Genomic DNA, 15,674 nt, shown 5'->3' on the forward strand with positions numbered 1-15,674 from the left:
CTCCCAAACTCGAGAAAGTGTGAAATATCCATGTCAAGCTCAGGCTTTCTACTCGTTTATTTATTTTTCGTCATATTAAACGGACTCCACAGGATGGGAAACAGCAGGAAAACCTGTGATTATCAGTACAAGTTAGTTTAAAGAACCCTGATTGCACATCAGTATGCACGGTGAACAGAGTACTAAAATTACATATTCTTAACGCCAGGGATATTACTCGCTTGAGAGACAAAAGTGCAGGAAAATGTGTCCTGTACTTAAGTTTTTACGAACATTGCTACATTTTTTATGGAGCAAATTTCACAGATTTCGTTAAATTAACTCATTTTGGTTCATTAATAATTCATTTCTCACTGGAGGTGAAAGAGTGCATCGGTTGGCGAGGTCACATTTGAAATCAAAGGAAAAGTAAAAGACGCAGACATTAGAGAGTGGCCATGCACCACGTGTGTGTGTGTGTGTGTGTGTTTGTGAAAAGTGCATGCGTTTCAGTGCAGCACCTGCACAATGAATATTCAGTAGGCCTATCATTTTATCTGACTGCTCTCGTTAAAGAAATCTTCTGTTGATGCTTTCCTGATGAGTGACTGATGACTTTCCTGATGAGTTGCGCAAATAATGAAGCTCTTATGTCCGTGGTGAACAATTTCACACCTCATGGTCTCCATCCAGCGGCGCACAAGAGTGCGGGGCCTCTGGTGCCCTTTCCATAGCAAGGCAGAAAGTAAAGCTTGGCAGACACTGTGCATTTTATATTAATCGTGCACATTGTGTTGACTCACACTACATGTTTTAATCGGCCTCCCTGCACAACCAGAATATAGTCTCACAATGTACGGATCAACTGACCGGCCACGACGGTTGTTTTGTTTTTTTTAACTCTTAACTAACCTATAACCTTAAAGATGCCCTGTGGACAAACTAAAGTTATGTTTATACTCAGTGTTACTCACTAAAACACACTGTGTGCGCCCCTGAGGTCCACCAAAAATGTAAAATGCATTTCCTTCCTCAGCAGCAGAAACGAGTATCACATCACCCACGCCCTGTGTGTGTCATCTTTGAAAATGGACTCAAAGATTGAAAGTCCGACCGGGGGCTGAATTCGAGACCGTTTAGACTTAGGGACCGGAACTCACTGTTCTGGGTTGACAGGGAGACGTCACCTGTACAACCCTCTGTCCCAAAAAAATTACTTTCGTATGCAGCTCATTTGCAAGTTTGGAGTAAACACGAGTTTGAACAAACAATTTGTGCCAAAGCAAAAGGTGTTGTGATATTATACCCAGTGAAAAAGTATAGAGAGTTGGTTGGTTGATGATTCGGTGGGCACACAAAGAACGTGAGTTTGACGCTGGAGACCAGGTTTCGCATCCAGTTTCATACTTCAATTGAGTGAAGCAAAAATTAAGCATGGCCACAATCATTCCCTCATCTTACCCAAGTAATTGTCCAAACTTAATAAAACTTAAGAAAATGGTTGTTTGAATTGTGTTGATAATGGAAGGCAAATGACCTATACGTTCTGTCATTTAGGTACGAGGACTTGCTCTACCCTTGAGGTGCAAAGGAAGCATCTAGCCGTCAAATATGCCACTCTTTCCTATTCCCTAGCAGCCCGCAAAAACCACCGAGAACTCCCCTGGGAAATGGTCAGATGTGTCTAGGTCTGTGTGCTTCATGTCACTGGCGGAGAGGAAAGGACATGTGCAACAAGTAAGAATAATAAAGATCAGCGGGAGCAACAGGAGAACTCCTACGGGGAGAGAACATGGTGGAGCCGGGCAAATGCCATTGATTCCCATGCTTCTGACGGTTAATGGCACTTCCTCGAACCTTGGCATCAAGCTGCAATCCAGTCATGGATCAAGTCAATAAATCACTCTGAAACTGGCAAATAAATATCTATATATAACGATTAGCCAAGACAGATTAATTCATAGGAGCTCGGACGAAATCAGTCTCTGTCCCACGTTATAAAATCCTGCTCTCTGGTCAGGCAGCTCATGGATTCTCTCCTCCACTCCTGGCATGAGCAGTCAGTGATGCGTGTACAGTAAACAGTAGTTAGATCGATCATGAAGGTTTTCACAGACTAATGTGAAAGAAGTCAAGCCTTAATCTGTGCATGCACCTGTCACACCGCTTTTCAATCTGTCGCTCTTAATTTTCCTGCCAGTTTTATGGGGGGGGGGGCATTGTTATGCAATGCTTCCATTGACAGCGCGGGTCTGATGGTGGTTTGAGATTATGCACGCTCAGACACACACGTACACACCCCACCCCGGCGCCTCATGTTGAGGGTTTGCTGTCCCCCAGGGCGTTAAAAGGCGCCGCGGGTGATAAAAGCTCGGGCGCACTTAGCGGCCAACCCGGTGGTCGCGCGAGAAAAAGGAGCGCACCTCTCCGGACCCGGAGCGCACGGCGGAGAGGGGCGGATCTAACGTGACACCGGTATCTGCTCGCTGGCTCTCTTGGACTGGATCGCCTGGCGTTTACACATTTATCCCCTCTGCAGTTCAAGCTGCCACATGCGCGCACGGTGCAGCAGCGGACTCCCCCGTGCGCCCTCGCTTCTCCAGATGGGTTGAGCGAGTGAAAAGCCCCGAGACCGCATGGTTCCGTCCCGCGGTGCAAACTTCGGGCTGGTCCAAAGTCGGCGGCTCAGCCCGGTATGATCGTTTCCAACCTGAGCTGTGCGCACTGTCCCGGGGGAGGAGCCGGCGGCACGGCGGCGACGGATGCGTACGAAGAGGTGTCCGGTGCTCTCCCTCCCCCGTCCCTGAGCCCGACGGGGCACCTGGTGGTGGCGGTGTGCCTCGGCTTCATCGGCACCTTCGGGTTCCTCAGTAACTTCCTGGTGCTCACGCTGTTCTGCCGGTACCGGGCTCTGCGCACGCCCATGAACCTCCTGCTGGTGAGCATCTCTGGGAGCGACCTGCTGGTCAGCGTGCTGGGCACCCCGTTCAGCTTCGCGGCCAGCACCCAGGGGCGGTGGCTGATCGGACGCGCTGGGTGCGTGTGGTACGGGTTCGTTAACGCATGTTTGGGTAAGCAGGTGTTTTCGTTTTTTCTTTGGCATGTGTCACCGGACGCTGGATGACCAAAACAGCATCTTTCATGTCATTTAATCTAGAATGAAACCTTTAAATCTGATCTTTCTCGGTCTTATTGCGACTTATTCACCTCTAAGAAGAGAAAGAGAGACGAAATATTGATTTTTTTTTTTTCACTTTCACTTTATGTCACTGAAAGTGTGAAAATCTTGGCTTCCAATTACCCCCCCTTTTTTTTTCAGTTTGGCCACTCTGCACATCATGCACCACTATCCAAACCGATCTGAACACGACCGAGCAACGACCGACTGACCGGTTCTTCATCTCTAAATGGGGATTTAAACGTTAAAATTGACTAAATTCGGGGTTTTCAGTTCTTACGTGGTTTATTTGCTTCGCTTCTAAACAGATTTGCCTAATTTTTTCTTTCCCTAGCAGCTTGCCAGAAGACAACGTGCATGCCTCGCCTGCAGCAAAACTAACTCAGAACGTAACGTGATTAAAATCCCGTGAATCCATTTAACTTTGCAGTTGATTTCATTTAAAACCCTATTAAGTCGAGAAGGTGTAATTTGCTGCTCCCCTGCCAGGCTCGCAGACTGAATTGCCTTCAGGGACATAAATAGGTAATACGATCTGGTAATGATTTAGTCCCGATACATTTTGGGGGAAGAGGGTAGCTGCGAAAGAGATGACCACTAAAAATCAAAAATCCAAAAAAAAAAAGACAAAACATGGAGAGAGCCTTTCTGATCGTATCACATGATAAACCTGCTCTTGTTAGGCTCTTATCTCGATCCTGAGAGGTGTCTGGTGTTCACATTTGCCCACGCAGGACCGCCGAGCTCTTCGCCGGCGCTGGGATCAGAGTTTTGACCTTTCCAGGTCAATCACTCTTATCACTATCCAGCTTTGATTAGTGTCACCCCACTGCCCAGAAAGCACAGGGTCCTAATTTTCTAGACATTGCAGTCAAGCAGACAAGAGGAGAGAGAGAGAGAGAGATTTTGATTGGGGGGTGACTCGGTGCTTGTCAGCTCCATGGCCTTAATGACTTTAGACATTTTCTCTTTGCACTTAAGGGATTCTGTGATTGAGAGCAATTGTAAGTGTCAAATCAGTCTGTTAAGTACAGACCTGCTTTACTCCCCATGTAACCATCTATCTCTGCGCTTTCAGTGCACTCTGGTGTGATGTGGTGTTGCTCTTGAAGATATTGTTTTCTCCTTGGAGTCTGGACCTGCAGTAAGGTGCAGTAAGGTGTTAGTGCTGCTTTTAAATCAGTTGTTTTCTCTTTGGAGTCTGGACTTGCAGTAAGGTGCAGTAAGGTGTTAGTGCTGCTTTTAAATCAGTTGTTTTCTCTTTGGAGTCTGGACTTGCAGTAAGGTGCAGTAAGGTGTTAGTGCTGCTTTTAAATCAGTTGTTTTCTCTTTGGAGTCTGGACATGAAGGAAGGTGCAGTAAGGTTTTGTTGCTCTTTAGTGAGCTGTTTTTTTTCTTTCTGTGAAGTCTGGACTTGAAATAAAGCGCACTAAGGTGTTGCTGTTGCTCTTAAATCAGTTCTTTTCTCTCTGGAGTACGGACTTGCCGTAAAGTGCAGTAAGGTGTTCTTGCTCTTAAATTAATTGTTTTCTCTTTGGCATCAGGACTTGCAGTAAGGCGACGGAAGGCGTTGTTGCTCGTTTCTGTTTTCAGACCATTTTTAGAGGCATGTAGAGGGAAATTTTACAGGAAAATGCAAAGATTACAATTGAGTAAAAAAAAAAAGGGAAAAAAAGACCATTTTGGGCACTACAGATATGTTTTTTTCTTCTTTCCAAACTTCTTAATCGTCCTACAAGTCCTTAGGGGGGTGTCCGTGTTCAAAAGCACTTCTTTAGCCTGCACCTGCAACATACCAGCGAACTGCAATTTATTCAACCACAATAATCGGAGATACTGAAATTATACGGAAATTCTCCGCTTACGGACATTGATAGACATGTACACCTTTTTTTTTTTCTCAATATCCGTTTACGACTCAGTTTTAGGTATTATATTGTTGATTTTTTTTTTTTAATTAAACATCCCCTGTTATTTACTGTAATCTTTTATTATTTCAGTTCAATATGTTAATTAACTGTTTAACTCATAAGGGTAGACCTGTGAAGTCAACATGCTTTATCTGACCAGAGTGCATCAGTAATGAATAGCGAGAGCCCTCCTAATCCACCTGCAAAACACACACACACACACACACACACACACACACACACACACACACACACACACACACACACACACACAGAGAGAGAGACTGAGACTCAGTGTAATGGAGGTAAAGTGCCCCTGGCCCAGCACTTTAGCTCGCATGTGCTGATTAGCTCTGATTTAAGACTTTAGCAACGATTTAATCCAGTAGCACATGTTCATCAATTAGCAATTAACACGTAGAACAAGATTCCGCACGGCTGTGCTGCTGTCTGCCTTTGCTTTAATGGGAGTTTCCGTTCGCGTTTGTTTAGTGTGAACAGGTTATAATGATGAATTTCCTGGCCACTGAGGATGTAATGATACAAGTAGCTCGTGATTTAGGTTGAGTCACAACAGAGAGCTCATGGTTCGATCCAAGGTTTGACTGAAAATAAGCTGGAAGTAGGAAAATTGCCTTATTTATTTCATATAAAATGTACAAAAACACTTTTTAAATTTCAGAATTCATGAAAGCTACAGTGGTTAGTTGATTAATCAATTTATGAATCATAAAAAAAAAAATTTTCAAGCATAAATGCAAAAAGTTTGATGGGTCCAAGTTCGCGGTTGTGAGAATTTGATTTTTTTCCTTATCTTACATTATATTAATTTGATTCTGTTGTTGTTTTTTTGCCTAATTTCCTCATGTTACATTTTCATTTTGACGAGTCAGTTATGGTGTGTCTCAGGGTTCAATGTTGGGACCACTTTTGTTAATTTTATACATCTTGGGTCACATTATCTGTAGACATGGCATTTCTTATCACCATTATGCTAATGTAACTCTTTTTTTTAAATTATTCCTTTGCTGATTTCACTTGAGTTTTACTTTTATTTCTTGTACTTTACATTATTTTACTTTTACAGTACAGTTTTACAGTAACTGAATTCATTTAAATTTGATCCACATTAAAGGAATAGTTGGACAATTAGAGTTGGGACACATGATTATTTGCTTCTCACTGAATTACATGAGAAGATGGTTCCACTCTCATGTTTCGGTGCTAAGTGTTTCACTGGAGCCAGGAGATGGTTAGGTTAGTTTAGCATGAAGACTGGAGGCAGGAGGAAACAGCCAGGCTCTGACGATGAATGAGTTTATTATTATTATTTTTTATGTTTTACTATCACTCTTATTATCAAAGCTGCTATTATTATTAAAGCCACATTTGCTAATTTCCTTTTTTTTTTTTTGCATTTACACATGTAGTAGAAATGGTGCAGCATTAGCTTTCGTTTCGCGTTCTGTTTTTAACCACCAGATGAATGTAAGTCTTCAATCTTTACTCTCCGTTTAGAGCTGTTTTGGACCCCACCAACACTTGGGGAAAATCTCCAGCTCTTCAGCTGTTATAAGGTGCTGATAAGTTTGTCTGATGTTTGGTGCTGGGTAGTCGGTGTACTGTCGGTTTATCAAAGCTTCTTGGGTCAAAACGGCTGCCTGCTGCGACTGAAACCAAGGTTGATGAAGCAGAGTTTGCATACGCAAACACGAAACAATAAGCCAAAAGACGTACTACAGATTTGATGATAGTTTTCTGTGGGTACATCACAATATGTGACTATTTTCACATTAAATGCATTAATTTGTTCCATTGATAATATAAACATTTTCTTTATTAGTGCAGCTTTTAAAGTTTCTTCTTTTACAGCATCCTAAATTTCGGGGGGAGAAATCTATATTCTCATTTTTCCTTAAACATTTCAGTAAAGGATTTGCAGTTACATCACAGATTTGTTAATAACCAGGTACTTGTGACATCAACTCCCTCTCTGTCTGCCTCTCAGGAAGTGACAGCAGGAGGACACGCTGAGCAGCAGTCAACTGCTGACGTGCCCCTGATGTCATTTGGATCAACTCGCCGATACTCAACTGCTCGGATGACTCATCGCTCCAAGGACTCGAGACGCGGTGATGCTTTTTAATGAATGGAGATAAATAAGGCAGTATACTGTATGTGCCTCACTTTATGTACTGTGAATACCTGCTACTACCTGTGTCATACACATGCATGCTCATTATTAGCTAGCAGAGCAGCTTGTTGAATGAGTCACACTATTTACTTGAACTGTTGCTATTTATGCTTTTTATTACATGAATAATGAGAATTTATGTTTCCGCTGAAAGCTACTGCAAACTGTTAGTGGGTGTGAGTTTAGCATCCGCTGTGAAGGCATGTTCAGGTGTGTGTATGTGTGTGTGCAAGCATAAAATTACTCTACATTCATGTACAAACACTGTAAATGCCCATGCCTCTTTGCTATTAATGAAGCAGCAGTATAAAATCAGGGAAATGTCAGCTAACGATATAGTTGTACTTGTATGTTTTTCGTGAAAAAGTACAGATAAGATGCTGTATTGTATATAGCACTTTACTGAGTGTGTCAACACACACGTGGATGTTTCTGCGGACGTGTCAACTGCTGGTCAGAAGAAGATAAACAATTTATCCAGTTAGTACAATGAATAAGGATACTGATATCAACTGATAGCTATTGAGTATTTTTAATTGTATCATTTGTGTCTTAAAGCTTTCTAGGCTTTATATAGATGTGAATCATGAGAGGTCTGAGAGGAGAGGAAATGTCAAATGAAAGATCTTATTGTAGGCAATAAGATGCCAAAATGGCAATGTGACAATATCTACCATGTCCTCGTGAATACAGGGTAATAGGCACTGAGTTAAACCTCTACGAATTAGATATTTAATGCAACTTAAGACTGATGTTTAGTATTTCTTCCTATGAAAATGATGTATGCTGTATGATAATCATAAACACATGCTGAAGAGCTTCATTGTCATTCACCTGAATAAGTAGGCAACTGCTGTGTGTGAGTGTGTGTGCATGTGCGCTTGGCGCTGCAGGTAGGTGTTCTCCAACTTCACAGCTGACCGATGTTGATCTTGAGCGCGATCATTCATGGGGAATTAGCAGCAGCGAAACGGGAAAGGAAACGAATAAGGAATTTTCCATTCTTGCAGCTACTCTCGCTTTAAACTGTATTTAGGAGAAGCAAATAATATTTCACTGATGGCCTGATGAGAGAATAAAATGAGAAGAGTGAGCAAATTAAAGAACACACACTGCGGCAAATATAATTCTCACCCTCGTGTTTCTGTCTGTTTACGTGTGCGCATTTGAGACATGTCTTACTCAGTGGCTCAGCTGTAAGCTCTTTTAGTCACACTGTTTCATGTGACGATGACTGCATTATACTGTATAATTAGAGCAGCTTATAAGTGTAAAATGCAAATATGGCGTCCACTGTTTTATAATACATTGGAATCTGAGTCATTCTCTTTTCAAAACTCCAGGTGTCCTCTGTGTGTTTGATATTTATTTTGAACAAAGAGCCAGCAAGAGTAAAGAAATTGATAAACAAAAGCAAAGCTGTGAGGTTTTGCTTGATACCCCACAATTGCCACACCAGTGAATACAATTCTGCTAAGGCAAAATAAATCAGAAAGAAAAAAAATGTACTGACATGAAAAGTTAATATAAAATGGGAAATTTTTAACACATTTATACATGTATTTTTCATTTTTATTCAATTATTTATCATTTTTCTTTTATTAATTTCATGAATTTTACAAATCATATATGGGGGATTTTATATTGTCAATTTATTTAATTTAGATTTTCAGTTTTTCTTATAACGAATTCATTTACAGCAATCATTTTTGAATCTATTATTTTTTCAATAAGTAAGTTTTGGTCCCCCATGCCTGTGGACGCAACCTTGAAAAATCATTGAGAGGAAATCCCAGATATTCACAACCCCATGTTTATTTGATTACTTTGACAAATAAACATTTCAGTTCTTGATTGCACAATGTTTTCTCTAAATGTCACTTTGAAAGTAAAGGTTAAAAAAAAATATGAGGTTGGTACGTCTTCATTGGTATTTATAATTTTTTCCACAGGAAATAAGCTCCAGAGTGCAAGTAAACTAGTCCAAACATGTTTGACTAAAAACTTGCTGTTAGTCACTGAACATCCTCCAAACAGCTCCTAGTAGTGACAGGTTCAAACACTGCAGGAGTTCTGTCTCTAATGGAAGTCTTGTCCCCGCCTCCTCTGGGATCAACCCTGTGACCTTTCCATAATGGGATCATCAGGCCACCCCCACCCTCACCCTCACCCGTATTTCTCACTGCCTTACCCAGTCACTTCTGTACTGACTCACTCCTAAATTGAGCGCAGCTGCAGTGCATTGTGCTGCGATTCCTCAGTGTGGTCCCTGGACAGCGTGGTTCAGCAGCCTGTCTCCCCCCGGACGCTCATTCTACACTTCTCTGCTACAGCAGTAAGCACTCTGTCACATTCACTGAAGACACATGGGGCACACACACATACTGCACACTCACACACACAAGTCAAAAGGTACTTAGAAGTTGCGCTGTTTCAAACCACAAGGTGTCACCATGTTTCTGTTTGAAATCACCAAAGTGCCCCGCAAATTAAATTTTGACCAGGAACTCCTAAATATTGATGGGACTGTGGAGAAACTCATGCCCATCTTAGCTATATCCTCTGGCCCTGTTAGAATTTTTTACTTTCGGGGAAATGCATTATATATATATATATATATATAGATATATATATCTATATATATATATATTATATAATATAGGATATTCATTATTAGTCATGTTGTAATTAGGCGACTGTTAATGATTTCTCAACAGATGGCAAAGCAACAGGCATAGCAACAGTGTATTTCAAAGTGTATGTATTAAAATCTTTGTGTTGATGCTGGAGTGTGCATTGATTTCCCCCGGCCTTTCAGATATTCAGCTCGACATCAGTCTCGCACAATCAATCGACACTCAGCTGGAAGCCGGAACCTGTGATTGTTGCAGATTGATCGCTCGGGACTCACCTGCCCCAGTTCCACCTGGCACAGCAATCAAAAGGATGGTGAGTCAATACGTGAGTCAATGGTATGGACTGACAAACTGGACTGTTGACCCACTGATAACGCTTCCTGTTCCCATTCAAGCCTCCTGGATTGTGGTGGCTTCACACAAACACTCCCAACAAGAGTCAAAGCCTTATCATCACTGTTGACTACTGCCAAAGTCCTCTGCCTCACGAATATTTTTTTTTTCTGTCCTTGTCTGTTTGTTTGCTTCACATGTGACCTTGAATGATGTCAAAGAACTTTATTCAAGACATTACTGGGAAGTCTGTCAGTGAAGATGTACTTATTTCCTAAACCATGGACAAGCACCTTGGGAAAATTCATTCCAAGCTTTTCATTATGTCGTCTACTGTATACAATAAATTATTTCCTCTCTATGCTGTCTGTACTTGGATATACAGTAAACACAATTGTGTTGCTGAGCTTTCAGAACACGCAAAAATCATCGATCACTCTTGAGATACGAACAAGGAGTCCTATTGACATCCACTTTTGTTGTCAGTCTTCTTGGTGGTGTTGTTCATAGAGGTGCAAGCAGTAGAACACAAAGCATATTGCGTTGAAAACACAAACTCAAGAGCTCCAACTTAAGGCAACTTTAGTCTCTAGCCTCAATTTACACTTTGCGAGATTGTCTCAATTTGTTTCTATCAGTCCTCTGTCAGTTCCCCGAATGATTTGTGTCTTATTTTAGGACACCATAGGCTAATCCTGTTGCTTCACAGCAAGTCTATCCTGACTGTCAACCCGTCTAGGGCTGACTGGAAACTCAGAACTTCAGTTGCTTGTAAATACTTTGGATGGGTCTAGTGAAGAGGGCCGATTTCTGCAGGGGAATCAATAAAGTGAAATTTAACTTAGTGGACATTTTGAGTGGAGTGTTTAGTCTACAGCTCTTCTTATTCCTGTTCATCCGTTGCCAGAAAAAGTGAAAGTCTGAAGTGACAACCTACTCCCTCCGTCTGTCGTCTGTTATCTGCTCTTGGGTCCAATCCAGTGAATCACTTTAATGTGAGAGTTTGGGAGAGAAACTGAGGGTAGCACTCACTATACTGAATTTAAAAAACTTGGGTGCCCCAGGTCTGGACTTGGAACCATGTCATCCTCACGTTGTCTTTGGGCTGGTGGTTGCTGTTGTTGTTTTTAAACTGTGACTCAAAGGGTAGACAACTTGGAGACAAACAAGGCTGCCAGGCTTTTTGTGCTCCTGCCAAAGCAGGAGAGAAACAGTCTGGCAACCATGCCTGACTAGGGCTCTGAGTGTTCTCGAAAGCGTCGACATCTTAGAGAAGATGGGTGAGTCCGACACAAAACCACACACACGCTCTCGTAAGGTTAGATCCTACAGGTGAATAGGGTAAAAATTTTAGCTAATAATTATCACCATGAAACTTCTAGTGTTGATTACTTACATTAAGTTAATTATTTTTTGTTTTATGAGTTTCCTGAAATTTTATGTTTAAATATGCAAATGAGCCATTGTCTAATTAAATAATTTGAATACATTTCAAGAACAGAAATCTGAACATTGCATACAGCCAGGATCCAAATTCTTGTTTTGTTTTGTTGACATATTAGAGCCAAAGGTGTTTACAGAGGAAATTTTGGATACTTCTTTTAATCACTCCATAAATCAACAGCCATAAAAAATCAATTTTCACAATTTTTTTAAATGAATAAAAAGTTAGACAAATCAGGCTAGGATTGGTATTTCAACAAATAATTCTGTAAAAACCATCAGAATGTAGATAGAATTAAAACTGTAAAGTTTGGTGTATGCTAGTACTACTGAAGTGGATTTTTCTGGCTCAGTGTATTAGCAAAAAAATCATTTTGAGAAAACGGCCTTTAAAGATATTTATTTTAATTAGACAATAGACAAAGTGTAGTAAATAAACACCTAAATGTGTATTTTGGATGGTTTCTTTCCACTAGTCTGAAAGAAGACATTCTATGGAAGCAAAATAGCCCAAAATCTCAAAATTGACCTGTGCAGGAAAAACCCATGTTTCTGCCTGTTGTGTCTCGCCACAAGTTCAATTAGAAATGGAATAACTGCACATTTTTAGGACGAAAAGACTCATGCACCATCACGTCATACCCAAAATCGGTATGAGATTCCCTCAGTAGGACTGAAAGGTGGTTTGTTTGCTCCTTAAAGGGGATTGAAGACAAGTGTGTTCACAATGGAAAAAAACATATCATCTACGTAGAAACCTAGGTATAGTGACATTGTCGTGTTGTACACATCGCAACGCCCTCTGAGACAAATTCATGATTTTGTCTGACTGGGCAAATAGAAGAGAGATTTCCAAAGAGAAGATGTTGTTATATAGGAGAAAACGAAGATTGTGCAACGTTCAGGGAAAACGAGCTTGTATACGAGACGAAATAGAGATACAGTGTACTATCCTGACAAGGCTTTCGCCTACTTTCTGCCACCTGCCTGTTTTAGTTAATCTTATTAGCAATATAATGTTAAAAGCTAATTTGCGTTGTATTTATGACTCCTTTTCTTATACGCCAACAATGACTGTGTGCCGGAGATCGGCATGGCGCACTGAGATTTGATTTAATTTGATCTGACGGGATTGATCGAAGGAAGGAAGTAATTGGATAATTATATTAATTTTTACAGAGAGAGCAGGAGAGGGAGGGAGAGAGAGAGAGAGAGAGAGAGAGAGAGAGAAAATGACTCATCCTTGAACTGGGTTGAAAATTGATTTTGCCAAACCGAGAGGAAAATGTGTTCTCCCTGTGGAGAGGTAAAAAGAGGACAGCGAGGAGGCTGGAGGTGTAAGAAGAAGAAAGTAAAAGGGTTCTCCCAAAAAAAACCAACACAAAACAAAAATCACACAAGAGTGCTCACGAATGCACCCATTCAGACACACACTGAAACACACTCTGGCATCTGTGTGTTTGCTTTGGATCACTTCCGTTTCTCTTTTTAAGATTTCTTTTTTGTCGTGCTTATTGGATCGATTTGAAGGCCATCTTGAAGATTTTCTCTTCAGATTTTCTCTAGAGGACTGAAAGGTAAAGAACAGGCTCGCCTGCTGGAAAACCAGCTCATCCAAAAGTCGATCACCCAGTGCCACTGTCACCTTTACACATACTCCAACACGCAATCCTGATAGGACTGTGAAGGCTTTAGGGGCTATCTCACTATGAAATCAGCAACAGCCTGAGTGACTTTCTGCTGTTTTGTTTACTTGCCGCACAAAGTTATCAATTCAAGTTGAAACAAGCAGCATTCGTCGCTCTGCACGCCAAATTGAAATAGAGTAGGGCTGCAACTAAAGATTATTTTTGTTGATTAATCAGCTGATTATTCTCTCGGTCAGTTTTTTTGTCAATAAAATATCAGAAACTAGTTAAAAATCACACTTTTCCCAGAGTCAGAGGTGATGTTGTCAAATATCTTATCTTGTCCAACCAGTCGTCTGAAACCAAAAGATATCAAGTTTACAGTCATAGAAAACAAATGAACCAGCAGCTTTTCTCATTGAAGAAGCTGGGAGAAGAATTTTGGAATTTTTTTTTCTCTAAAAATGACTTAAAACAGTAAATCAGAATTCTCAAAATAGTTACTACTTAGTTTTTGGTCAATCGTCTCATTGCTTAAGAGCTACCCGTGACCTTTCACGCATGGAGGGTTGTCTCCCGACAACCACAGTCTATGTCCATAGGTCAGCGGTGGCGTTGTAAAGAGAAATAACTTAGGGCCTGGCGTTATTGATTGGCAGAGCGGTTTGCCAGGTTCTGTTCTTTCCTTTCAGGTGGAAGGGGAGAGTGTCATTGTCTGCCCAATCCACATCCGCTGGGAGGTCTCAGGCTTTACTTATCCCCTGTTAAGCTCCTCTCTCTTTGCTTATACACACGAAGATCCTCATGGCCCCAGTCAATGAAGAGAAAGACTGCCAACATTGTTCAACCACAGCTCAAATGCAGTGACAGGGTAGGGAGGCGTTGCTGGCCTTATCCTGTAATGATCCTCACATAACGGATTCGGAAGTCGGGCCAAGTGGGAAATCTTAGTTAAAGCTCTGCTGCTTACCCTCTCCACTGGGTGTGATCTTAGTGAGTGTGGCTAGCAGAGTTAGAGCTGGAGCAGAGCTAGTAGGTGGCTATAGATCTGCTGTCATATAACCTTAATCCAGGAACAACAAGTGGGAAAAAGAAGACATATATATACACAGACTATATTGACTATATAGTTTCTGCTTATGATGACAGTGCATATTAACAATCAAAATGTGAAGTCATTTGATGGATTGGTGAGTCTGGTTGAGTTCTTTTTTTTTTTTTTTAAACTACTTTTTCCACCTTCAATCTTGCTCCAATGCTTGGTGCTCATAGGCTGTTATGTGGCTGATTGCCTTACCAGATGCAATTTGATGCCAGCTGAAAACGTTTTGTCTTCTGTAAATAAAGTGACTTTGTTTTTTGTCATTGGGTGCATCAAACTGTGATTTTTTTTTTTTAGGTATGATGGCCCTGAATCAGGGCTAGCAACTGAAATGTAAAGGTTTGCAATTAATGTGCATCCATTAGCTAAATGCCCTGTTATTGTGTGCACGTGTTAATCAAATAAGGCATGCGGTATAGGAAATATAGTTCATTAACATGAAGAGTCAGCTCGGCATAAAATCCTCAGAAAACTGTGAACTTGGTGAAATCAAAAAAAAAGAAGGGACTCTAAAGTATTTCCCCAGCTCATTATTATTCAAACGGTTTAAAGGCATTTTTTGCTCCCAGCCCTTATTAATTTCTGACCTTGACATTAGTCCCTACTAAAGTTTAATTGCCTGAGATGAAGAGCCTACAGATTCTGCTCGGAAAAGTCGAAGTGGTTCGAGGTCTTTCATATCCTCCACATCACAACTTACAGAACTGAGCATAGGGCTATTAAGTTGAGGAAAACCCTCACCCTGCAAGTGTGGAAAGTAAGTGATGGCTAATTTCTCGCTGCACCTGATAACACCTTAACTGTCAAGCAATTAGAAACACATAAAAACCCAGCGGTTCCAGTTGGATACTGGTGTCCTGCCCACTGTTTGTGTGAGGCTTATACATGAACTGATTGTTGTAGCTCGCTGTCAGTCAACATATCAATAGTCCTGTTTCTTATGAGAAAAATAAAGTATCATGATTGGTTATAACTTTTTCTTAATTACCTAAACCAAGGAGGTTGTTTGTTTGTTTGTTTATTTTTGAAAGCAGGATTACGCAAAAACTACTGAACCGATTTGCACCAAACTTGGTGGAGGGATGGGGCACGGGCCAGAGAAGAACTCATTCGATTTTGGGGCAGATCCAGATCATTTACTATGATTTTTCTCCTCTGAAGTCTTGTTAATGATGTTTGACGTTGGCCTTGTTGTTACTATGGTGATCCAAGCAATATATAAGCCTGTGCATCATGTTAGGTTGTATCCTACTCATTTGAAATGGGGGAAG

General features: G+C 41.1%; 1 protein-coding gene across 5 annotated transcripts; it reads left to right on the plus strand.

Moving 5' to 3' along the window:
* The first annotated feature begins 2,487 nt into the window (after window positions 1-2,487).
* LOC120787554 (opsin-3-like) lies at window positions 2,488-10,577 on the plus strand. Of its 5 annotated transcripts, none has more exons than XR_005706956.1 (4): window positions 2,488-3,050; window positions 7,076-7,199; window positions 10,080-10,210; window positions 10,452-10,577. XR_005706956.1 is itself a non-coding variant. In XM_040123271.1 (2 exons), exons 1-2 carry the CDS (start codon window positions 2,675-2,677, stop codon window positions 7,099-7,101), a joined length of 402 nt encoding a protein of 133 aa, XP_039979205.1. In that variant the 5' UTR covers window positions 2,488-2,674; the 3' UTR covers window positions 7,102-7,572. The 5 variants fall into 5 exon arrangements, 1 of the variants encoding a protein (XP_039979205.1); XR_005706957.1 differs by lacking the exon at window positions 10,452-10,577 and adding an exon at window positions 10,293-10,439; XR_005706958.1 differs by lacking the exons at window positions 10,080-10,210; window positions 10,452-10,577 and adding an exon at window positions 9,214-9,349.
* Window positions 10,578-15,674: the final 5,097 nt, after the last annotated feature.

The sequence above is a fragment of the Xiphias gladius genome, unplaced genomic scaffold (assembly GCF_016859285.1).
Source record: "Xiphias gladius isolate SHS-SW01 ecotype Sanya breed wild unplaced genomic scaffold, ASM1685928v1 HiC_scaffold_197, whole genome shotgun sequence".
In the NCBI taxonomy this organism is placed as follows: domain Eukaryota; kingdom Metazoa; phylum Chordata; class Actinopteri; order Istiophoriformes; family Xiphiidae; genus Xiphias; species Xiphias gladius.